The 27,739-nt window shown below is 36.6% G+C and overlaps 1 protein-coding gene across 2 annotated transcripts in view; it reads left to right on the top strand.

The window, feature by feature from the left end:
* The window catches only part of RASGRP3 (RAS guanyl releasing protein 3), a 1,166,392-nt gene that overhangs the window by 703,932 nt on the left and 434,721 nt on the right, over window positions 1-27,739 (top strand). For both annotated transcript variants that reach the window (XM_044058961.1, XM_044058951.1), the window contains one exon: window positions 14,578-14,751. In XM_044058961.1, coding sequence (XP_043914896.1) covers window positions 14,578-14,751 — 174 coding nt within the window. The remainder of the gene's footprint in view (window positions 1-14,577; window positions 14,752-27,739) is intronic.

The following is a 27,739-nucleotide window of genomic DNA, read 5'->3' as shown; positions in this document are numbered from 1 at the left end:
ACCCTCTCTAAATAATATAACCACAAAATTCTACATAAACATGTATAAGGGAAACAAATAAAATATTCCTATGTGCTTACTTTACCATACAACAGTGTTATTTTGAAGTTAAATGAATAAAAAGATGTTAAAACAGTTTCCTTTGGTTTCCTAAGCCTGGAAACCCTGTGAAATACTCGCGACGGGGGACCGCTTTTACAGACGGACTCCCGGAAGTGTCACAGCGAAATCTGCACCCACTACAGCATTTTAGGCACTTCCTGTCTTCCTCCTCATTGAAAACACTTCGTAGAAGCCATAAAATGATGGGAAACGAACACAGGTAATCAAGATAAGCAAAAACAAACAGTTTTATTACTCTGGAAGAGGCCTAGAGCTTTTTAAATGCAAACAAAGGATTATCCAGTCCTGGAACACAGTAAACAATGGATCCGACCTCAGCAGCATGCCAGTCTCAACGAAAGTTCCATTCAAGTCTCTGATACAGGTAAAGCCTTGAAAACTTTAAGAAACAGATTTTTTGCTTCATTTTTAGTGGAAATAGCATGTTTAATCCCATCCATTGTAAATATAAGCATATGTGGGTATTTCATTTGAAACATAATTTGTTTGTCAATAAGAAATTTACAGTATGGAGACAAAGACTGTCTAGCTTGTCTTACCTGTATGGGTAAATCCTGCGACATGGATATTTTATTATTTTTCCACATGATATAGCCTCCAATTTGTTTTACAGTAGTAAGTATTCTGCTTACATCTTGATAGTTAAGTATTTTAACATATACAGGTCTGGGAAAGTTAGATGCTTGTGACTCTCTCAAAGCTCTGTGCGCTCTTTCAATAATAATTTGTTTCACCCCATCAGAGTCATTTAACAGCACTTCAAATATTTGTAATATGGATGGAATTAATTCATTATACTGAATAGATTCTGGAATCCCTCTGAGAATAATATTGTTTCTCCTGGATCTTGCTTCTAAGTCCATAAGCTTGTTTTGCATAGCCTGTATATCCACATCATGTAGATTAGTTTTCTTTTCAAGTAAAGTTAATTTATCCTCAGTTTCAGAAATTGAGCTTCCGTCTTATCCATTCTCTCCAGCAACTGAGTACATGAGTTCCCAAATGTTTGTATTTGACAAGTCAGTTCTTTCAGAACTTCTTGTATGGGTAGCAGAGCATTTCTGATATCTTCCATGTTTAATGGTTGTTCAGATTTAGATTTGGTCCCTGATTTCTGTTGTTCCTGTATTTTAGTAATTTTTTGTCTTTTAGAAATCACATCCTTTTCAGGTGACTGCAATTCCGAAAGTTTTGTTTTAGTAGTGGTTGTATCCATGTTTTTTTCCTCTTTTGACATCTTATTTGAACACAAAGACTTGCAGTATAGAAAGCACACGGTTCCTTTGTTTACTTCTCTCTGCAGAGCCAGCTAATCTGTTGTAATCCAGTGAAATATATTCCTTTTTTCCGGTTTTTCTTCTTAGTAATAGATAGTTAAGTGTAGTTTAAGTTATTTTATCGAAGATTTGATGTTAAAAGCTTTATATTATCCACTCAGGGTTTAGATTTCCTCAGGTTAATTAGAGAGCTGCAGTTCAGCAGTGCTTACAGAATGGCAGCCATCTTTGAATGAGAAATGTTATATTTCTGTTACATGCAACACTTTAAATTCTTTTATTTTTGTTATATAAAATATCAGTATATTAAAATATGCAGATTTTCTTGGATTTTTTATTACTGCATAAGTAATATGCATATCTGATAAAGGATATGTTATCACCTTTACCTTTTTTTAGTTTAGAAACCAAATTATTTGAAATATGTACTCTATCATAAAGTCTTGACTGTGTACTAAATCTATATGAGTAATGAGTATAATGCAATGAATTTGATCCAGAAGAATTATTAGCATCTGTAAGATTAAGTAAATCAGTAAAGTTTACTAATCCCTTAGCTGATTCTGAATTTACTTGTATCATTTTCATTAAGTATACAATTAAAGTCTCTTGCCATTATTATACTTTTTTCATATTCAAAGTTAACATTTTCAGATATTTCCAACAGAATTTAGCTACAGTTCCCAGAATGTAATGCATATTTGCTAAGGTTAATATTCTTTTTTTTTATAGTCAGTTATGGCCCAGCATCATATCTTTATCATCACTGTATGAGTCAGTAACCTGTGATATTATAACAGAATTTTTTCATACTTTTGCTGTACTCATTCTCTTTTCTTTAAAGCTAGAACTTACTACTCCCATATATTCCTTTGTATTTAATATATTAATCTCATCTGGCAATAAATAGATTTGTAAAAAGCATGTTGTGTTTTATACATTTCTAAACATTTAAACAAACTACCTGCATTGTTGCAGCTGTTGAGACCATTTACATTAAAAGAAGTATGTTTTAATTTATTTATCTGTTGTTGATCAGGTTAGTCTCACTAGGGTAGTGGTCTCTTTTCAGGGGAGACCTGAGGTGGAATTTTACTGCTAGGGGAAATTTGGTCAGGACATCAGGGAACTTCAACTATTCTTTAGAAGTGTGCTTGATCCAGTGCTAATATAGTGGTAGCTGAGAGAACAGCACTCAAGGAAATCCAAGATGGTGGATGACACAAAGGCAAATGCCATTGTGGTGTTTGATGCTCTACATGATTCTGAGGAGCTGTTTCAGCAAAATTCATTTGTTTCATGGGAAGCAAATGTTTTAAACAATGATGGATTTTCTACTACAACCTTCCAGTCGGGAGAGTTGTGGGATGATATTGTGGGTGACTTGCTGTTGCAGAGTGAGATGGAGAGTAGAAAAGATGTTTTGTAGGGTGAAATTATGGACAAAATCCAATCAGAGGAATTGGAAGCCATTTGTAAAGAAGATTGTCAGAAAAAGAAATCATATGCTGAGACTGTTAAGGAATCTGCAGAGAAAGCAATAAGAGATGAACAAAGTAAAGGAAATGTTAACAACCAGAGGAAATTCAAGGTAAAAATTCAGAACAAGGAAGTAAGAACTGAGCAGGAATGGCATCTGGGATAGTTTAATGGTTCCATTGGGAGTGAAGACTCATGAGTAAGAGCTTTTATTCTTTTTCATAAAGAGACATTTTCTGACATTATTTTTGAGACTGCTTCTGTTCTGGAAAGTCTTTTGGGGAGTATGAAAAGAAAAAGAGCTGTAATCCATGGACCTCTTATGTGATTAAAGCAATTCACAGAGAAACAAAAAAGAAACCACATGTTCAATTTCAAACTAAAGCTGAAAAAGAAACTTTAAAGAGACATTTAAGTAAAGTTTGTAAAGAAGTTATGGACATTAGCAAAGTGTATGATAACAGAGGATTTTGGACTGGTGGGTCTCTAGTTTAATAAATGTAGAAGATAACAGTGTGTTGTAAAAAAACTGGAGACAACATATGTGCCCATTGGGCCTACCTGATACAACATGTTATTTTTTCCTGTGGAAAACATGATCATTTAATAAACAACTGTGATAAGAGGAAATGTTATATTTGTGGAGAAACTGGTCTTGATGCAAAAAAGTGTGAAATGAAATGTTATAAATGTAACTAAACTGGCCATTCATGGATGGATTGTAATCTAGAGAAAAAGGATGAAGAAGAAGAAAACAAAAGTGAGTGTAGTATATGGAGAGAAGAAACAGTCCCAATAAAAGATAATGAGGAAGAAGGGAAACAAGACTGAGGTAAAAATAAAGATACTGATAAAGAAAAGAATGAAATAGAAGATGCTATAGAAGAAGGTTCTGAAATAAGTGATGAGGAAGCTATACATTGAAAATAGTGAAAGCTAAAAAGAATTCAATTGGCAAAAGATTAAGAGACAGAAAAAGAAAGTCTAAAGGTATTAGTGTAAAAGAGAAAAAGAAAGGCAATGGATAATGCAAGTGAGATAGCTACTTCAAATTTACATAATTTCTGGTAAGCTACAATGCAGACATAATGACAATTTTAGAGTTATTTCAGTAAATGTAAGTAGTATTAAAATATAAATAGAAGACTATGAATCCTAAATTGGTACAGTAAGTGTGATGTCAGTGTAATAATATTGGAATATTTAGAAGATTTTTGACAGAAGATGAGAGATTACAAATAAAGAAACTTTGGGGAGGAGATACAATATGGAATCTAAGAAAAGAACTATGTTCTGGCATAGCTGTACTTTATAGGAGGTCATCCATCCATTCTCAACCCCTTTTTCCCATTTTGCACATGGGGCCATTTTTCAATTTAACAGTGGCAATCATCACAAGCCAAGATTTACACAACCTGGTGGCTAGCCCTGCAGTGGTAGTTCATTTGTACCATGCAGTCTTGCCTACAGCCAATTTAGAATGTCCAGTCCATTTACTGCATGTCTTTGGAATGTGGGAAGAAACCAACACAACCACAGAGGGCACCCCAGCTGATAAACCGAAAAACCTCTTGCTGTGAAGCGACAATGCTAATCGCTGCACCACCACAGCCACCCTGTAAGAGGTCAGTTAAACTATTAAATATAGCACTGGTAATGATGGATGCCTATATTACAATTAAAGATAAAGAAATCTGATTTCTTAAAATTCTGGATTATCTAGTAATTAATATGAATATAGAATTAATGGGAAAGTTTATTGTGATTTGAGAGGAAAAGGAAGAAGAGAGGAAATTATGTTAAGAAAATTTTTGAAGTTATAAAATGTGGCAGTTTAAACATTTCTAATGATAATTTGTGGACATGCAGTTGAGGTGAATATAAGACTGAAATAAGTTATTTTATTATATCACACAGTTTAAATATAGGTAAGGGAGAGATACTTCTAACAGACTTTTCAGATCACTCAGCCAAATGGACAGAGATGCAGGAAAATAAGGAATGTATTAGATTGGGAAAAGAAATAAAAATAATAAATGGGAAATTATGAGAGTTTTATTATTTATTTATTGACATTTGTTGACTGAGAAAGGCCACTGGGTCAGGAACCCATTTTCAGTGGAGGACCAGGGAGAAAAGCTCCACAATTAATACAGTCAAATAAAAATATAGACACTTGACAAAAAAATTTTAAAAGCAGAAATATGCAAAAATTAAAAATAAATTATAAAAGTAGAATACATAGACAACATAAAACTTATCAGTATGTATCAAAACTTATATAAACTTAGATAACAGTTGGTAATATAGTACAAAGTTTGAGTGAAATGGAAAGAAAATAAGTATGCAGTTATAGAAAGATCACATTTCCACTAGAATGTGTTATAAAAAGTGGTCCATATGGTGGCTATTTTTTAAAGAAAAATATGATAAAAAAATTTTTTTTACAATGCCTTTCAGATGTAAAAAAGCAGAAAAAAAATTATAAAACAGTGTGTATAGATGCGTTAAAAGTTTTGAAAAGGACTGTTAGAGAATATTATGCAACAGAATGGAGAATTTATTAAAAGAATCAAGAGAAAATTAAAGAATTATTCTTACAAGGTAAAATAGAAGAGGTATGAGTATATTTGGGTAGGATAGTTAAAGAGAATATTAGTATAATGAGTGAAATGAAGATCTCAGGAGCAAATTTTGATTATCATAATAAATTATGCAAAGAAAATGTTTCAAGATAGAAAGAAATTTAAAAAAGAAAGGTACATTAAAAAATGAAAAGCACAAGAAAATAAAGAATTGGAAAGTGAGATTTTTTTATACAAATTAGATAAGGTACTTGGACAAGTCAAGTTAGTTTCAGTACCAGATGGAATAGGATACTGATCTTATAAGAATTTTAGAGTGAAAGAAAAAAACTTTTTAAAGGTTAGGAATGAGTGGTCAAATGATGGTTTTATGCATAAAGATTTATGCAGAGGTACACTTAAGTTTGTATGGAAAAAATAAATTGAGAATTAGAGACCTATAGTAATGAGCAATGCAGGGGCGGCCATGGTGGTGCAGCAGTTAGCGTTGCCACCTCACAGCAAGAGGATCTCCGGTTTGATCCTTGGCTGAGGTGCCTTCTGTGCAGAGCCTGCATGTCCTCTCTGTGGTCCCGTGGGTTTCATCTGGGTGCTTCGGCTTCCTCCCACATCCCAAAGACATGCTGTAGGTGGATTGGACACTCTAAATTGGCCCTAGGTGTGTGTGTGTGTGTGTGTGTGTGTGTGTGTGTGTGTGTGTGTGTGTGTGTGTGTGCCTTCTGTGGAAGGTTGGGCGCTGGGCTGGCAACTCAACACTGTAAAAACTCCACTACCAATCATGAGCAGACAGGTGATCCGCTGTGGTGACCCCTAACTGGGAAAAGCCAAAAGAAGAAGAAGTAATGAACAATGCAGATTATAAGATTTTTATAAAATAATTCAGAAGAGAATGGAAATAAAATAAAATGTATTATGGAAGATAGTTTACATAGTTTAAAGGGAAAAGGATGAGAATAATTATTATTAATAATAATAGAAATTGTGGATGATACTATAAACTAGACTGATTAAACCAAGATTTTGAAATGAGATTTAAATAAAGCACTCAATACAGTATAACACAAACATTTTGGACAGTTATGGAAGAGTATAACATTAGTGAAAAAATAAAGAATGTATGTTGTTCTGGATATAATAAAAATAAAGTAAAAATTTAGTAAATGGATGGCAAAGCAAATAAATAGATATAAAGAATGGCATACATCAGGGATGTCCTGTGAGTAGCATATTATTTGTAATAATTATGAATGTATTAGTTATAGATTTACATTTGCATATGAAAGGTGCTAATTATATTACCAATGAAGGGATAAAAATTCCATATGATATTATACTGATTACAAGAAACAGTCTGGATGAACAAAGTTATATGCTAAGTACATTAATGTTTAAACATAACAGGCATGACTTAAACAAAAAAAAAAAGTAAAGGACTGGGTGATATAGTAAAGATAAAAGAAGCATCTTTTTCCATGAAAGAACTCTCAGTGCTAAGAATAAGATTTGGGGGTAAAAATGTAAGTGAGGAAGAATAGAATAGGTTAATAAGTGAAATAAAGGAGGTTTGTTTTTGGAAAACATACAAGCTGTTGTTTAATAAAAAGGTTTATTTGATTAATTCAGTTATAATGGGAAACATTTCATATTTAGCTAATATCTATATGTTGCCAATAATCTATGAAAAATAAATACTGCAACTATTTTTTCTTCCATATGGGGTTCAAGATTGAATCCAGTGAAGAGAGGAGTCTTATATATATATATATATATATATATATATATATATATATATATATATAAGATTAATGAACCCAACTGTGTATGCTGCTTCTTTGATTTGTAGAAAGCTTTGTTTTAGATAAATGATAAAAATGAAAAGTTAATAGTAAATTTAATAAAGTACAAATATAAGCAGCATTGGCATATACATTTCAAAAGAGGAAATATTTTTGAAATGAGATGTTACCAAGAAAAAATATTATTTTATGGAAAATAAAATTAATGAAATGAAAAATGAGAGGAAAGTGTGCCATACAAATATGATACAATATAATCCTTGGGCTGGGCTAGTGAATGAAAAAGTTAAAAATATAAAAGCATGGAAATCATGGTGTAATAAGCAGGTAGAATGTCAAGATTTTTTATGAAGATTAGTAATTAATAAATTACCAGTAAAATGAAATATGCCACATAAAAATCAGTGAAATAATTTTCTATATATTGTGGTAAATAAAAATGTACAGAACATGTAAGAGTTGCAAAAATGCTGAAAAAATTATGTGAAAAAAAAGTTATTTGAAAATATAAAGGTAGTAAATGAAATAAATATGGATATAAATATGTATGGATATTACAGCCTTAAAAATAAGGAATGTGCTAGTAAAATAAATAAAGGATTATTTTACGTTGTGTGGACCATTTGGAATGAAAAGATAAATGAAATCATGTGCAATGGTTAATGGAGATTAGCAATAATTTTAAGAGAAATTAGATGATGGTTGTGGAAAAATGAGTTGGGGTCAAATAAGGATAATGAAGATAGAAATTTAACATAAAATGTAGGATATTTATGACTGTATGACAATAACAGAAAGGAATATAAAATTGTACACTGTTTAAATTGTAAATATGTAAATATTTAAGTTTTTAAATATAATTGTACTGTTTTAAATAATGAGCCCCTATTCTTTTTGATAGCTGCCATGAGATCTTTTACATCCATCTGAGTTACAATAAATTCAAACAGATATGACATTTGGAGTGCAGTACCCCTCTTACACTGCACTGAAGTGACAGCAATCTACCTGGTGAGGGAATATAACCCACAGCCTCCTGCTCCAAAGGCAAGTGGGTTATTTGTTGTGCCACTGACATTGACAGAAAAAAGACATATTATATAAATTACATACATTTTGCTATCACTAAATGCTATTCTATGATCTCCTTAGTAACCCACACCATTAGAATAATGGTTGTAAGAAAACAAAAGGCAAGCTGTTGCCTGAAAGCTCGTTTTATTTGATATAGACACAAAAAATGAAAGAGTTAACAATATTAAAGTTAGCTAAGCTACAAGTAAAGCAATTTCCTTCTATGTGAAGTAATATTTCTAGTTTGTACAAAAATCCAATTCAAACTAGCCTTCTAATTCTCATTTACTGCCTTATACCCATTTATGCTAGTTGTCCTAACTTTAAATATGATCACAATATGTATCGTCAAATAAATGCTTTATACAGATTATTTGCAAGAGTATTATAAAATAACTGCCTAAATTGCAATTGTCAAAAAAAAGCATAAAACAATTGATTGTTATAGCATGTATTAGTTTGTATCCATGTAATCATATGTTTAATCTTTAGGTTTATAGGTAGTTACCAGGTATGCACTCAAAGAGAACATTGAGCAAACCATGCCAGCCTCACAAAAACTTAAAAGCACAGTCCAGTAACCTGCCCACAGTCGGCAGATGAAAACGGAGGGAATCAACCCCCTGACCACAAAAAACAGCTTGTCAATAGCTGATATTTTCAATCTACTGCACCAACCGCCAGACACTAAACTTGCCCTAACTCTCACATTACTATCTTTCTTCAAGCTCCACAAGCAAAAGCTATTGTCATTCACTCCAACACAAAGGGCCACCTGTGATTCAACAGTTCATGATTACTGACTTGTAGAATGAAATAAAAAAGAGAAAACGTATACAACTCTAAAGTGACTTGGACTCGCAACCCTCCTCACATATGATGAGCAAAGCACCTCATTCACAGGTTGAGCAACAACAGCAAAGATGTAAACAATGTCAGGGAAGCACCCAGCAGCTGGTAGTTGTACACTTGCAGAATAAAAGAAAACCAGCCAACAATGATTCATCATGGCACCACACTTGGATCAAAGCTATCACCCATAGACATAGTAAGCATTGTGCTTCATTGCAGGGTAAAATCGTCATATCTTGACAGTTGTTCCCTGTGTTGTATATGTAAACTTTCATACAATGATGATCAGCTCATGTGTATGTTTGGTGCCAGCTGAAGCTAATACATATGTGTATATGGAACATGGCAACCCAGCTCTTTGCTTTACAGTGAGCAGTATCAGCTCTCGTTAGTTGTAATTGGGCATCAATGGTGCTGTTCATGACCCACCACTCACTGAATGATCACGATGGATAAGTGATTTAGGAGCCCTAGATGGGCACGTGAGAGGTATGTTTATTTTTTGACTAGATTAAAGGTTGGAAATGGTAGTATAGGAAAGCGGGTAGAATAGAAGATGAGCAAGTAGGGAATGAAGAGATGGGGAAGCTGGGGTATTTTTTTCTTTTGGACAGGTGTCCATTTTTATGCATAAAGACAGGGTAAGTTGGGGAAGGAAAGAATTATGTTGTGTGGTAACACAATGGAGGAGGGAGAACTCAGTGGTGAAGGAGACAGACAAACAGAGAGAAGAGAATATTGAGGGGAGGACTGAACAGCTAATAGTAGTGGGCATGGATACAAATGGAAGGTAAACACCAGAATGGAGGATAGGGTGGAAAGAAGTGTTTCCTGTTGCAGTCTCTCCCAGCTACATCTCACTGAGAGATTAATAACCACCCTGAGAACAATCACTCCTGGGCTCTGTTTCAAATGGTGGAGACAGTGCTGGACAGTAACATGACTCAATGAGTCACCAGAGGAGATTCTTCATCTGACCTATTAGGGGATCCAACCTCCTGTTAATTATCTCCCACACAATGTCTGCCAGCTGTTGATGGATGAAAAAGATGTCACCTCCACTGGCACTGTTACCAGCAAGTACAACTATCTCAGCTTCTGGTGCAAAGTACCTGAAGTGGGTGGTGCAAGAAAGAAGAAGATGTGGAGGTGACTTTGGCAGTCTGGGTTCGAGATGTGCAGGGTTCTTGTGAATGTGGTCATGGGGGTGGTGGCACTGCAGCTACCATATATGGAGGGCCAACAGGCATTTTCAGAGGAATGGATGCAGGTCATGATACTGCAGCATATAATATTAAATTAGTGGAGATAAACAGAATAATGTTTCAAAATAAATATATGTAATAGGATAGCAACAAAGAGAGTGGGGCATGGGAGTACAAATACAATAAAAAACTGAAGCTGATATAGATTTTGCCTGTGATACAGTTAACCCTAAGGCACTTGAAGTACCAAATATGTAATTTAGCAAGGGTGCTAGCATACAGAACTGAAAGGGGGACATGAATGAACAGCCATCATTACCTGCATTTTGACAGATAGAGGATTAATAGGACAAGATACTTGGACAAACCACAAGGAGTCTGTAGTCCAAGACACAGTAATGATGCCTGAGACAAATGTATGTATACAACTAAACCATGCTGCAAATACATGCATTTCACTCATAGATTATAGGCAAAGGAAACAATTATACTGACAAAGATGTTTACCCACTTAAAATTGTTGTTCATGTGTATTTCCCCTATATACTGTTACAGTTAGTATAATGAAACAGAAACCTGAAGTGAAATATTTAATGATAATCCAGAGGGAGTGTGAACCTGCAGGCCTCCTCACAATGTGGGAACACAGCCTTAACAACCTGACCCATATTTACCAATTATCTAAATTGGTAATGTGCCTGGATATAAAATATAAACCAGATATGTGATCTACTATCTGTACTAATTTTAATTCTGTTATGAATAAGATCTAAACTGGCTTATTTAAATTTAATTTCTTGGCAAGGTTCACCATACTTAAAATGAACATAATTTCTATTTGATTTCACATGTACCACTGGACTTTTTTAAGTCAGCTAATAAAGCTAGTTAGATTGTTCATTGAATAAATACTTGTAGTCCTAGAATTAGTATCAGCAGCCTCTTAGATTTCAAAATAAAATGAGGACTAAAGTATCTATATATTCTACTTTTCTACACTGGTTTCAAAATGGTGAAACTGTTTAGAATCTTGTTTTAGTTTACAACAAATTAAAATCACACCTCTATCCAACTAGGGCTCTTAAAGGTGTCATATCCCACAGATCTGATTGGGTCTATATTATATACTCGAACTTTTGAAAGTTCGACTACCATTTGGTCAACACCATATGATCGAACTTGCAAAAGTTTGAATATCTAATAAAAAATAAATAAATTGCACAAAACATCTACCTGAATGCTCTAAGTAGGGGCAAGCCCCCTTGCACCCCCCCACCATCCAATCTTTAACTATACCAACTCTGAGATCGCACTACAGTGCAGAAAAGGGAAATCTTCCCATTCCACGCTGTATGGAGATCTCCGTTGCAACGTTCGAACATTCAAAAATTCAATCATATGGTATCGACCATATGAGATTCGGAATTTTGAATGTTCGAACATTCAATATAGACCTGTTCTGATCTCTTTCTAGAAGATTCTTCAAGCCCTTTGATAAACCTCTGTCTTTTATTAAACTTTTGATTTTAAACATACAAAACCTTATAAAGAAGCTAAATATGTTTAATGAGTTTATACTATTACAATCACTTTCTGACAATCTTAACATATCAATAAACAGTACTCTTCAAAGTACTGCTGTTTTTCCAATGATCTAAGACCATTACCTGTCCAATATGATTAAAAATGGTAATCTAATTCTGAGCTCAGTCCTGAAAGACCACTGGGATCTTAGCAAAATCTCACTTCTCCATCTTATTCTAATTAAGGTAGCAGTGTATAAATTCAGTGCTATTTAGATACAATGTTCCAAGTTTGATCTGGTTTTGGGGATTGGTATAATGGTTAAGGTGCTTGCCTTACAGATACAAGCTACAGAATTTGATTCTCACATTTGAAATGAGAATGGGCTAGGATTAAGTGTCTCACAAGGGAAGTTAGCCTATATTTACCTATGAAAAGTAGACATAATCTATTTTTCCTTTAAAAGTCAGTCTTAAAACTTTACCTTTTATTCAGGGATATGTTTCATGTTATAAATCTTTACATCTTAAAGAGCTTAATATTTACCATGTCTAGTTCTCAGTATGCAAAATGGGCACATAATCCTTATCTTTACCATACTCTAAATTTATAACGAGCAAGTTGTATTACCTACAGTGTTTGACTCCTCACAAGCTAACTGCTCTGCATAAGCTATTATTTGCTTAATGTTTCTATGCTGAAAATGATCTATGGTGGACTTACTATTTATGTTTGGAATATTAGAACTAGTTAACTAGTCTGGAATTTTCTGCTAGATAATCTGTAGATTTATCAGTTACTAAATATAACAAAACTGTAAATGGCATTAACTGTTTGTTTACCACCATTGCATCTTGTTGCTAAAGAAAACTATCCATTAAGTTTAATTTTCTCTTAGGTCAAGCTTTTTTGTTATTAACACTGTTTAAATACAGAAGACATTTCTCTTAAATGTTATTGCACATTTGTAAAACAAGCATTATCAACTTGGAAATATTCCTAAAAAGTCTTATATAATGCAGAAACATTTCCTAATATTTGGAAGAGTCTGAATTTGGTGTGCTATAAAAACTAATCCAAATATTTAGTCAACTAATAACATAAGCTTTTTTATTTATATTTCTGCTGGCTACCTCTAACACATGATCTAATCCATGCCTGTTTTATGTTTAATAGGTGTTTGGATGTATTACCTCCTGCTTCTTATCCTAGGCATAAATACTTGCAGTTGTTTTACTTTCAGATAATCTCTGTTTTTGAAATGGGAAAGGAATATATTTGGAAGTGACTACTTAAGCTGAATGCTTCTGTATGGTATTAGCTGTGTATTTCATAACTTCAAAATTTTACTGTATTTTATCATGCTTTTACTAAAATTATTATTATTACTATTAAAAGTAATAAGATACCATATACTTAAATGTATGCATCTTCATGTATACTGTGTTTTACTATATAAGTCATTGCTGAAATGGGCCTGTCAGTCCTGTCTACTTCTTCCAGCTTTTCTCGGTTAGGGGTTGCCACAGCAGATCACCTGTCTGCTCATGATTGGCAGTGGAGTTTTATAGTGTTGAGTTGCCAGCCTGGTGCCCAACCTTCCACAGAAGGCACACACACGCACACACTCACACCTAGGGCCAATTTAGAGTGTCCAATCCGTCTACAGCATGTCTTTGGGATGTGGGAGGAAACTGGAGCACCTGGAGGAAAACTACGCAGCCACAGGGAGGACATGCAGACTCTGCACAGAAGGCACCCCAGCCAAGGATCGAACCGGAGAACCTCTTGCTGTGAGGTAGCAACGCTAACTGCTGCACCACCGCAGCTGCCCCCAGTCCTGTCTACTTGCCTTAAATAAATAAAAAATAAAAACTGCCCTTTAAAACCAGACACAGGAATACATATTTTGTAACTTTTAGGAATACGGAGGGGATCACATCCCTGTGCTATATATGCTAAATTAACAACTAATGCAACACATAGCCATTTATTGAGCTTTCGCTTCCACAATTTTGTTTTTTTGTTTTATTTTCCGTTTTTCTTGTCTACAAAGCTGATTTCTGAGATTTTAGTGGCAAACACTGAATCATAGAAAAGAGTTGCCTTGGTCATCAATATTTCTGTTTGCGTGTATTATAATTCATACTAAGGCTTTGGAAACAAAAATACTGCTACATGAAATGTTCTGTAAAAGTCTTTAGTTTGATGACATTTTACATAGTGAGATGCTTATTTTCAATTGTAAAACTGCTGGTAACATAGCTGATATGTGACACACAGATTTCGCCAGGGGGCAAAAAGTACATCTTGGCAAAGAGATGCAAAACTGTTTACACAATGGAATTAGTGATTCTCCTGATATTTTGTTAGCAGCTTTTAATATTTTCAGCATTTGTCTTACAAATATAATGAATTAGGTAGTGAAACTTTAGAGAATTTGTATAATAGCTTCTATATGCAGTTAGTAAAACTAGTCAGAATTGCTTGCCAGAATAATTGAAACCATGCATTTATCTAAACTTTTTTAAAAACATGTTTATTAAAATACCTATCAGTACTGTCAGAGAAAATAATGACCAGCATTTTGCAACACAGTTATGATATATGTCTAGTCAGACAACTAAACATATAGAAATCTAATTTTGCCACACTTTTTCAGTTTACAGATTATCAGAGTTATATAATCCATGGTTGTCTGGTTGATAACCCTACTTTGGAGAGATCCATAACTTTGTTTAATGGCATTTCTCAGTGGGTACAACTTATGGTTCTCAGTAAACACACACCATCACAAAGAGCTGAAGTCATCACCAAGTTTATCAACGTAGCACAGGTAAGAGTCAAGACTCTGTATGTCATAAATATATAAAACAGTTTGACACTGTAATGCAGGAGCTGTCACATTTCACTTTTCAGCTTTTCAGATCAAGGACATTATTTATATTTATAGGTTCATACTAAGCTATCACCCTCAGACTATAACTAGCCTAATCAATAACCCAAGGTCAGAATCAGCCCCTGTATTGTGCATTTGTGAGGTAATGACCTTAACAATTATGTCAAACCCTCCCTTCATCAGGTGGATCTTGTATGAGTCGGTACTATGTGACTAATGATTAAAATGGGTTTTCAGATCTCATAGCACAGATATATTGCACAGTTAATTATAAGTGCTAATAGCACTGTTGATATAATAGTCAGCACAGAGACTTTCAAGCAAACGGCCTGGGTTTGATTCCTGGCCAAGGTGGGAATCCTTTGCAGTGACACTAGATTTAATTCTAATTTAAAAGGTGAAAAGTTCAAATCCTGGAGACGTAAGTTTGTCTGGCAGTTAGTGCGGAGGCATAAGGCTATGAGCAGTGAACACATTGCTTCTTTAAACATAGTGCTTGATTCTCGTCATCCTCCATTCACCTGATATGAGACTCTGACCAAGTCACTTAAATATGCAGTGCTTTAGGACAACTGGGAAAACTGGCTCTCCAATGGTCTCCTGCACCGCATGCCTAGTAACTGCCTGTGAACATATAACTACAGAAATCAGAAAACTTGCAAAATCTTTTAATGAGACCTTTTTGCATGATGTCTGTAATATGGATGTGGTATGTTTTCTCAATGCAAACACACTGGATCTTGTTTTGATAAACCCAACACCGTAAATTAGATCCTTGCTGAAAATCGTGTTATTAATAAAGTCTTAGTCATTACACATTAAAATGCATGTGTTTGGCTGTCTCACTCTATATTCCTGTGTCTGTCGCAGAATTAAGCAACACCTACAAAAAGGTGCAGAGCAATTTTTGTTCTTTCTTTTCTTATGCTCCTCTCTCACCCACTCTTCTGTTTTTATTTCTCAGTATAGTGTCCCCTGACTCTCATGTATACCTATCAATCTCTGAACATTAAAAAGTTTAGCACCACCCTCAGAGCATACGGCCCAAAAGAGAACAATTTTATTTTTGCCGAAGAAGATCTTTAGGTACTAGACTCCATATAGTTAGATATAAGGAATTGTTGTATTTGTCTGTTTTAGTATTTAATAATGGCTAGCCACCCTTCAGAGTGAACATAGGCTCTAGGTAATGGTCACTGTTGAGGGCTAATACTGATACCCTTGAACAGGAATGTCTTTGTGAGGAAAATGAGAAAAAATCAATTAATCGTGGAGGATCAAGGCAAAATCTGATATCACCTTCCACTTTACTTTTGTCACACATTTTTTTGTAACAGATGTACTTTTAAGCTGGGAAAAAGTGTTTTTGTTGACTGTCTCTTGACTTTTGTGTACTTTTAAATGGGAGCGTACATTTTACTTTTTTGATATTTTTTTTTTTAAAGTTGAGAAAAAATGCTTTTCATGTGGAGAAACTGTTCTTTTTCTTTTTTTGGTGGGGTAATTATTTAAGGTGTTTTTTATTGTGTGTTTTCTGTAAAAAGCTATTTTTTGCAACATACCTGTTTTACTGTGTCTATATTATGTTGTCGAACATTTAAATTTGAACGTCATATGGTCAACACCATATAATCGAACATTTAAATGTTCGAACGTTTCAGTGGAGATCTCCGTACAGTGTGGAAATGGAAGTTTTCCATTGTCTGCACTGCAGTGTGATCTCGGAGTTGGTATATTTAAAGAGCAGGGGGTGTGGGGGACAGCCCCCCACATGGGATGTGGAGGGTGGCTTGCCCCCCTGCTTAACCTTTTAGGTAGGTTTTTTTTTTTTTTTTTTTTTTTAATTTGATTTTCGAACTTTTAAGAGTTAGAACATATGGTGTTGACCATATGGTGCTCAAACTTTTATAAGTTTGATAATTTGATATAGACCCATTTTACTGACTATTGCTGTTAAGATTCTCTGGAAATCAAGTACCATTTTCAGCTTAACCATGGAACAATGTACCTATTTCTTAGATGGACCTTCTTCCAACCACAAAAAAAAAGGACTGTTAAGTAGCTTTTGTCACCAGAATGAGCTAGTATTTTGCCAAAATCGGTTCCTCACATCACTCATCTCTTTCTTTGGATCCCTGAGGTGTAGTCTCCACAGCCACCATGGACTGAAGGTTAGACACCTCCTCTGTGGCTGCTGGAGTCCTTTTAGTTGGCAAGGATAAACACTCTTATTAGTCTTTGGAGAAAGGGCAGGGAATGTGCCTCTGCTTGGTCAGAATGTTGTGCCTGTCTCTGGGGAACAACTTGGTTGGTTTCTCCAGAAATACCTGTCAAAAATAAACACAAAACTAAACATCTGTCTTTTCCTAGATCAATTACTCTGAACAGGAGTAATTTATTACGCTTGTCTCAGGGGCTTGTGTAGGCTCTTGACCCTTCTTATAAGGCTGTTTCTGATAAGAGAAAAGGGCTTCATCTTTTCCTGAAGAGGTTCAAGAAATTAAACATATATGGGAATGTGAAGGGACAGATTTTTTTTTCTCCTTAGATTTCTGATTCAGATTACGAGGAGAGTGTGGTATCTGATTCATCCTGTGAGGGATTCTTTTTTCTCTGAGGCTATTTCCAGGATAAATCTTTTTTTTTTTTTTTTTTTCTAGTGGGAAAACAGTGTGGTTTCTCAATTCTTCAGAAAATATCATGACTTGTTTCAACTGGAATTTCCACAACAACCTTCACACATACCTCCAGTTTTGTCTGCCTTGGAGAATTTTTGTTGTCACAATTTCCCTGACAGTCACCCTGCTGCCCCTAAAAAAGCAGATAGATTATACAGAGTTCCTCAGTCTTTTTAGTTTTTATACACTAATTCCAGATTTGATCCAACAGTTATTGTGTTAGTAAATCCATCTGCTAAAATTTTGTTAATTATAATTCCTCTCCTTCAGACAAGGATTGGAGGGTTTTTGACAATTTTGGGGAAAAGTGTATGCTTCTTCAACTTTAATTTTTAGAATTTTTGATTGTCAGGCTCATATGTTAAAGTTTATCCTGGATAATTGTGAAAGTATAATGAATGTCTTGTCATCAGTTTCCTGTTGTGAGGAGAAAGCTGCTTTGCATTGTTTAAAATATGTCTATGACTCTGTAGCTATAACTTCCAAGGCTTTTGCCACTGAAACTGTGTTGAGGAGGTTTACCTGGCTGCATTCACAAAACCTCCCTGGGGATGTGAAGAATGACATTTTGAATTCTCCCTTGGACAGAGAACTACTTTTTGGACCTTCAGCTGCAGAAGTCATCAAAAAGTGCTATAAAACAGGAAAGATCCAGGGAATTTCTCAGATTTTTCAGCGCTCCTTCTCTAAGTTATTCAAAGAATTTTCTGTTACTTTGTTTAACATTATCAAAGTGCAAAAGGAACAGTCCTAGCAGCATCCTGGTAAGCAAACATTAAAAAGGAATGACAGGGGGATTCCAAAAAGAGAGGAGGAATCTGCAAAACATAGGACAATAAGTCAGAATGACTATAAGGGGGACCCTACTCCTCCAACCCTGGCAGTCCTTTTAATCTCCCAAAAAGTATGAATCCCTATTTCACTCTTTGGCAACAGATTGTTTCAGACAAATTGGTTCTGAATGTGATCCATGTAGGCTATAGATGGCAATGTGAGATATCCCTGGTGGACTTCATTGAGCAGGTCACTAAAGCTATGGACAAGAGCAAAACAATGCACACTGGCTATCACAACCTGATCAAGGCATTTGACACAATACCCTACTTTAGTATTGTAGATAAACTTACAAAATTAAGTATAAACCTATGTGTCACCTGATGGATAGACACCTGGCTCATTAATAGGACACAATATGTTAGGATAGGAGAATCCACATCCACAAAGAGGCCAGCTGCTAGTGGAGTCCCATAGATATCAGTGCTGGGGCTTCTCTTTTTGGCATCTACTTCTGTAAACTCAAGGCAAACATCAAGGGCTTTTAGCTGTTCAGATTTGCAGACTACTGCAAACTAAACTCAGTCGTAGACTCTCTCATTAACAGAAATGCACTCCAAGAAGGCTTGACACAGACCAATAACTGGTGCCAGAGCCACAGTCTAAAACACAATGCTAAGAAATTAATAATGCTATCCTTTATGAAGACAGCTACCCCTGGAAACTATCACACTGATAATACATTGATAAGGCTAGACCTTGTGATCAGGGATTTGGGAACACAAGTAGATAGTAACTTGGTCTTTGAACATCATGTGTTTATCGTAGCAAGGAAAGCTTTCTATATTGCACAATTTATAAGCAAGTTTATGGCATGTAGGCCCAAGGATGTAATTTTTCTTCTGTACTTGGCCTTTATCAGACCAGTCATTGAGTACAACGCCCTCTTTGGTATGTATCTGACCAGGCATATGCAACATTTGCAGCATCTACAGAGGTTCCTCACAAAAATAATACATGGTCTAAACAACATATCCTACACAGTCCACTCCAAGGCCCAATCCCTATATTCAGTCTCCTACATATTCCTGACAGGTAATGTATGCCTCACCTACGAAGTATCCTGTGAAACCACTCTGATAGACCTGTTGCACATCTGCAAAACAATAGCATTAACATTACCTGCTCTAAGGACCCAAACCTTCTCTGTAACATAAATAGGACATGTTGGAAAGATGGGTATATATCTCAGAAACTACTCCTCTGTAACAAGCTTCCCATCCAATTGAAACAGAGTTCTTCCATAAAAACAATTCAACTGTAACTTGGACCAGTTGATGTGGGTCTGACACATATGGCTCTAGTAGACATAGGCAGCCTATAAATGCTTGACCATCCATGACCAAGCTTACATATACTCCTTAAAATAACCTTGGCGTATCAAAACATGACAGATACACTTGGGAAGCATGGCTAGGATTAAAAAGGCCCTTTGGGTCATTACCCTAGTAATTACCAATGAATATATGACATTATGAATGATTGCAAACTAGGTGTGGTTATTGAATCTCCTAAAGAAAAAGATGCCCTTCAATAGGTACTAATGTAGACAAGCATTCCACACAGATGGATTCATTGCACATCCACAAAAACAAATAGCATCAGAAATACCAGTTCTAAGGACCATACCTCTCAACTATACAGATTTTCACAGAATGTCCAGATTTTTGGTTCATATTTTTGGTCTGTTCCTCATAAAATTTGTAGTTTTCTGGCAAATCATTGGGATGATCTGAGGACTGAAGTCACTAATGACATACATTTGAGTTTCAGACTTCAAATCCTTCAGAAAATGTATGTTAAAACAAATCATGTTACTCTGACAACTTTCTAAGCTTATAAGATCAGTATTTAAAATGTGTCCCTATTTTTGGGCCTTTGTCCAGATTTCTTGCACTAAGAGGTTGAGCGGTATGCTAAGGACCTAAACCATGAATGAAAAATAAATAGGACATGTTGGATGGATACATATGTGTGTCTCAAAGAGTAACCCTTCTCTGGAATGGGCTTCCCATCCATGTAAAGCAAAATTCATTCCTCACTCTATTCAAACATAATTTGGACCAATGGATAGGAAATCACACATTTACTCCTGGTTTGGCACCTATGTCTCTAATGGACACAGGCAACCTGGAAATAGTTCATCTTCAAGGTCCTTACTTGTAAATGTTTCATCTCCCAATCCCCTTCTTACACTTATCAAGGGTATGAGAACTTGTCAGAGATTTGGGATGCATGGCTAGACTTGAAAAGGCCCTTGTAGTCGTTAGCTTAGTAAACACCTATGAACCTATATTGTAATCATAAAATTCCTTGGGGTATTGACACCATGTCAGTAATAGGTTAGTACATTTGGGGTAAGTTTGGCAAGGCTTAAAATGGCTCTTGGGTCAATAGCTTAGTAACCACCTATGAACCTGTGAGAACAACTGAAGGCCCTGTCAATGAAGGTGAAACTGGAAAATGCAAAAGCTGGCTGTTTGTCATAAAAAAAAAATAAAATTATGTCATCTTCCCTTATCAATTTTTTGCAAATAGACAGGGAAGAAATAAAGACGGTGACTGGTTTTATTTTCCTGGGCTCAAAGATATCTGCAGATGGTGACTGCAGTCTTGAAATTTAAATTCACTTTCTTGTTTGAAGAAAAGCCATGGAAAATTTGGATACAATTTTAAAGAGAGAAGATTTTACATTGTCAAGAAAGGTCTGTATAGCTAAAGCTAGAATTTTCTCATTATCAACATATAGCTGTGAGAGTTGGATACAAGTAATGCTGGTGATACAGAAAACTTTAGAGAATTCCATAGACTGCAAGCAGTCCTTAAGTAAATAACCCAGACTGTTCACTGGAAGGTCAAATAGCAAACCTCAAATTCAGACGCTATGGCCACATACCACAAAGAATGGGTTCACTACAGAAGCCGTTGATGCTGAGAAAAAAATGAAATCAAATGAAGAGGGCAGCAAATGTTGAAATGGATACACAGTATTACTGAAGTAATGAATATGTATTTCCAAGAAATTAAAATAGTTGTTAAATACAGGACTGGTGTGCTACAGTTATTCGTTTATGAAGAGTTGCACTTTACTAAACAATATACAAGAAGAGTCTGTATAAAGGTCTTCTTCTTCTGGCTTTTCCTGGTTAGGGGTCACCACAGTGGATCATCTGTCTGTTCATGATTGGCAGTGGAGTTTTACAGTGTCGAGTTGCCAGCCCGGTGCCCAACCTTCCACAGAAGGCACACACATGCACACCTAGGGCCAATTTAGAGTTTCCAATTCACCTACTGCATGTCTTTGGGAGGAAACTGGAGCACCCGGAGGAAACCCACTCGACCACAGGGAGGACATGCAGACTCCACACAGATGGCACCCCAGCCAAGAATCGAACCAGAGAACCTCTTGCTGTGAGGTGGCAATGCTAACCACTGCACCACCGTGGCCGCCCAGTCTGTACAAAGGTCTAAGGACAATAAAAGGGCAACCAATCATCATTCTGCGTGTAGAGGAAATTTGTAAAAAGATACCCAGAAACATAAATAAGTTTCAGTATTTCAAATGATCCACACTGTGATTCCATGGTTTATTCCTTTAGAATGTGGCAGTTCAGTGAGGACATCATATAAAAATGTCATCAAAAGGGCAGAATATATTATAAATATATCAGATTGATGAAAAACAATAAACAATGCACATCAGGATAGACCAAACTCCTCTTTCTCTCTTTCTTTCTCTTTCTTTCTCTGTCTCTCTCTATATATAACATATATTTTCCTTTCACAACAGAAGAGGCAGATGAGAACTTAATAGTTTACAAAGCTTTGAGATGAGTCTTTGGGAGGGAAATATTATTTTGAACCTGAGAAGTCTTATTTCTTATCTAAAATGTACAGAGAGATAGTTTCAGCTGGAGAAGACATTTTTAGTGAATGATCTTTCCAAGGGGGACAAGATTGAAGGGAAGCCTTTGGAGAGCCCCTTAATTTGTCAAACTTAAGGTGCTACATGAAAAGAGACATAGAGGAGCTCTCTGATTATGTAGCCCAGGCCAGTATGACCCTGACCCTGAGCAGCATCTTACCCTCACCAAGAATGATGCCACAGTACAGAGACAAAATGATCAGCTTTAACAATTGGCTTAATTACTGGTGTCATTCTAAGGGGATCCAATATCTGTCCGCTTGGGATGACATGCTTGACAAGCCACGCTGCTTCGCAAGGGACGGCTTGCACCTGTCACCCCTGGGCTTCCGGATATTGGCCAAGGCTCTTGCCACCCCCATAGTGCCTTTTTTAGGCAAGGCTCAAAAGACAAACCCACCTCCCTAGAAAACACAAGTGAAAAAATACTAAGGGTAATGCTGCTCAATGCCAGAAGTCTAAACCTCAAGATGCACGCTCTCGAAGCCCTCCTCAGTATGGAGAACATCGATGTCTGTGCAGTGACTGAAACCTGGTTCAAGGCTCCTGAGAGCAGCCCAGCACTACCAGGTTATACCTCATATCATGCTTTCCGGCCCCAAAACTTGGACCGAACCACAAAAGGAGGGGGAGTATCCATATTCATCAAAGATACCCACACCTCCAGGTTAGTGGCAATGCACGAAGCATCGGAGACCATCCAGGTGCAACTAACCATAGGCAAAACTGCCCTACAGTTTGTAGCATGCTACAGACCACCCTCTCAAACTCAGGAACCCCACTCAGCCTTCCTGAAGACACTGGAAAGTATGAACGTCTCTCCAAATACCATCATATCGGGAGACTTCAACTACCCAAACATAGACTGGGAACATTACTCAAGCCCCAACACCCTAGCCCAAAGGTTCCTAGAATTCATAAACTCAAATGCGATGGAACAACTAGTCACCACTCCCACAAGAAGAGATAATATACTTGACCTGATCATCACAAACATGGGGACAAAATGCTCCACACCGGAAGTATACCCCTCATTGGTGAGATCAGACCATAAATTAATCTCACTGGAAATCCACATCCCCCCCCCCCCCCCTGCACAAAAGACCACAGTGAAGAATTTCTCAAAAGCCGACTTCACACTTCTTAAGACTGAAGTGGTATCCTTCAAGGCCCCTGGGCCAGTGGAAACCACAACCCACACCGCTGAATTCTTTATAAATGCCTTCTACGGACACCTTCAAGAATGCATGGATCATGCAATCCCTAATAAAACCAACACCCATTCCCACAAAGGCAGGCATCCTGTCTGGTGGACCCCAGCCATTAACAAACTTTACAACAGGAGGAGGAAGCTACTACATGACAGAGCAAAATCCCTAAAAGGGAAGGCATCTCTGATCAGTACTAGCAAAAAACTACGATCACTCATAAAATCATCCAAGGCCAACTTTGAGAAAAAAATCGCAAAAGACACAAAAGACAATCAAAAGGCCTTCTTTAGCTATGTTAGAAACCTGGGTGGAAACTCCCAGATATGCTCAGAGTTAGTCCAAAATGACACAAAATACACTGAACCTACAGACATTGCCAACATTCTGGCAGACAGGTTCAGTGCAAATTTCTTCCGCCCCCTCCCCCCCAAAAGGAGAAATATCTATCCCAGCAGAGTGTAGCCTCCCTAACATCTCAGATGCCCAGGTGAGAGCCGCCATCTCCAAAGCTAAAAACACAGCATCAGTGGGACCGGACGGTGTCCTGGGCTGCGTGCTACATGAACTCCAAGAGGAACTAAACCCACACATAAGGCTGCTGTTTAATCTTAGCCTTACTACAGGATACGTACCCAAAGAGTGGCGTACAGCAACAGTGGTCCCACTCCACAAAGGAGGTGCTTCTACAGACCCTGGAAATTACCGCCCCATAAGCTTGACGAGCCTGGTCTGCAAAGCTATGGAAAGGATCATTATGGAACTCATAAACAAAGACATTGGGGACCTACAGACATTAGATCCTACCCAATTCGGCTTTGTCAAGGGCAGATCCTGCCTTTTGAACCTGGTCAACTTTTTTGAAACAGTCACTAAGGCCACTGATGAGGGTAAGGCAGTTCACACAGCCTACCTTGACCTTGCAAAAGCCTTCGACACAATACCCCACTCGGGCATCATAGACAAACTCACCAGCTTAAATGTAAACTCATATGTCATAAGATGGGTTGCAAACTGGCTCAAGGACAGAACCCACAAGGTCAGAATTGCTGGAGCCATGTCAGACTCTAAGCCAGTCACAAGCGGTGTCCCACAGGGCTCAGTCCTGGGACCCCTCTTGTTCGGCATTTATTTTTCCGAGGTGCAAGCAAACATAGGAGGATTGTGGCTGACAAAGTTTGCAGATGACTGCAAACTGGGTGCCATAATTGATACTCCAGCGGACACAAGCATCCTTCAGAAAGGCCTCATAGAAGTGGATAATTGGTGCCAGAGCCATGGCCTTAAACTGAATGCCAAGAAATGTATAGTCATACCCTTTGGGAAAAACAAGGTACCCACAAATTACCACATAGGTGGTAATCCATTAAGTACGGAAGAGGTAATCAGGGACCTAGGGACCCAAGTTGACAGTAACCTCTCATTTGACACTCACATTGCCAAGGTGGTTAGGAAGACCTTCTATATTGCCCACCTTATCATGAAGGGATTCACATCTAGATCAAGAGAGGTCATTGTGCCCCTGTACTCTTCTCTTATCAGGCCCATGATTGAGTACAATGCCCCATTTGGGATGTATCTTACCCGACACCTGCAGCAGATAGAAAGACCCCAAATGTTCCCCACCAAGAGGATAAAGGGTCTCAAACATATGTCATATGCTGCCCGGCTGAAGAAACTCCAGCTCTATTCAGTCACATACCGCCTACTCAGAGGTGATCTATGCCTGACGTACAAGGCCATGTCCAATCTGGAATTAATGGACATGCTCCACCTCAGAAAATCCAAATCCATCAGAGCCACGAGAGCAAGAGATTTGAACCTCAACACAGAAATAAATAGGATGTGCTGGAGGGACAGATTCATAACCCAGAGGCTCCCTACACTCTGGAATGGAATCCCAGTCCATGTTAGGCGGAGCCCCTCACAAACTCTCTTCAAGAGAAATCTTGATGAGTGGATGGGAGATCGTAGGTTTACCCCGGGGGTCATCTCTGTGTCACTGCTAGACAGAGGCACAGTAAACTAAACCCTAAATGGGCATAGTATTCTCATCCCAAGGTGTGGCGAAAGCCACACACACTCTGGCTAGGCTTATAAATGCCCTAGGGCAGATAGCCTAGTATGAACCTATGAACCTATGAACCTATAATGTTGCGATATAATCACCAGCTTATCGGCTAGTGCCAGATAGTTATCTAAGTATAGGACCTTAAAAGCAGTCATATTTATGATTAGTTCTGCCTTTGCCTTATGGAGAGCTAGCCTCTGTGTTTTATAGTGTCTAGCAGAGGTGTTTCCTACTATCAAAAGGGAAAATAAAATGACAGATTTTGTTAAGAGTCAATTGCATCTGTTAACCATTATATGAGACATCGAGAGTTATATTTACAAAGGAATATTCAGTTCTTGGAAGAAAAATACTGAACCATGTACCATGCCTGCCTTTGGGAGTGAGAATGTTAGAAGTTTATAGCTAACACCAAGCTGACTTCTAATTGTTGTGGGCACTCTTTCCACCTGATTTTTGAAAGAGAGTTCTCATCCTGCCAAAGTCCCAGATAACTGAAGGTTGGGATGTGACAAACCATCATCTGAGGCCTTAATGCTAAGAGTACCTCTCTTTTAACAGTTTCTAGCAAGTTACAAAAAATAAAAACATGAATGCAGTTTTAGCAGTGATCAGGTAGAGTTTGATTTTTGTCAAGTCAAACAAAAAGTATCAGGAAGGTCAAATGGTGAGATTGTTAATCTTCCGGCACTAATTTGTCTTTATTAAATAGAATAATACAATCTGCATAAAATGTGAGGTTTGGTCAAGCTAGATTGTGTGTTTTACATTGTACCAGATGAGAGAAAAAATATGAACATACATTTACCAAAAATACTCATATAGTTTAGGCAGACTTGAATTTATAACATATCTGTTAATGTGTACCTCATATCTGAACAGTGCATATGCTTAACAGAGCTGTAGAACATATAATGCCAGCACTCTGCACAAGATATGTATTAGTTCTTACTGTTTTTATGCAAATCTTCCAGTTCCAGCAATTGCAGTTATGTGACAATGTAGCCACAAACTGTCAAATTAATCTGGTCTGAAGTATAGTCTTCTGTAAGATGACAATTGCAGATCTGTTTTACGATAAGGTAATGTCAGACAAGCATCTGAGTAATATAATAACCTGAACACAGCACAGAGACAACATGATATGAAGTGAACTAAATTATCTGTTTAAAGTCCTTATCATTTGAACTCCCTTTAGACTACAGAAATTTTAACTACAACTTAAAACTTTGACCTTTGGGAACTTATGAGGATAGTGACAGTTAGGTGTGATCATCATAAGAATGTCCTTCTGTATTGTCATAAAAATGTCCTGCTATATTGCATAAATAAACAAAGGGATTGCTTAAAATGCCCCAGAAGGGCAGCTAGCTCAGTACTTAACTATGAACCTATGAAGCTATAAATTAAAATATTAAAAAAAGTCACCTTATTAAACAAAAACATATGTGCATTGATACATTTTAATCCACGCATAAGGGAACCCCACTAAAAGTTGAAAATATAAAATAAATATGCTCCCACCAAAAGCAAAAACTATTACATAAAAAATATTTGCATAACAACAATAATGAATATTTATGTGTTGGTAGTATTATTATATTTGATTTGTTCGATCATAATTTGCATAGCTTTCTTATATGTTGTCAATATACAAATTGATATAAAGTTATATACAATGAAAATATATTTCTTTCTCTCTTTTTTTTCTTTTTATTAACTGGGAAAGAGGACTGGTCATCAGACTCTTTTTGGTCACTACCCAGGCCATTTGGCACAATGAATAATACAGCGATGCACAGAAGACACAGTAAACTTAATACAGTGAAGCAGTGTAGCACAATGATACAGAGAAGACAGATTTTATAGCAAAAACAAAAGGTAGGCCACAGACTGAAGGCATTGAATTAAAGAGAGAAAAAAAATTAAGTTTATCTTTTACAGCATCAGAAGTGTACTATCATTCTAAGCATAGAGTATTAGAATTATAGAAACGTTATGGGTGAATGTGAGATTAGAAAAATTACATCAATAATACTAAAACATCTCAGTGCAGTCAATGAAAATACATTATACCATGACCCGCCATTAATATTCCAAAACGTGCACGCTGATTGGCCAGTGTGCACGTTGTAAATCGACTTATACTAATGGAAAAAGGTCCGGTCGCCCAGATGTTTTCCATTAGTATAAGTCTTTTTTAAAACAC

Source organism: Protopterus annectens, chromosome 1.part2 (assembly GCF_019279795.1).
Source record: "Protopterus annectens isolate FY-2018-M chromosome 1.part2, PAN1.0, whole genome shotgun sequence".
Lineage (NCBI taxonomy): Eukaryota > Metazoa > Chordata > Ceratodontiformes > Protopteridae > Protopterus > Protopterus annectens.
This window is presented reverse-complemented; position numbering and strand designations above follow the sequence as displayed.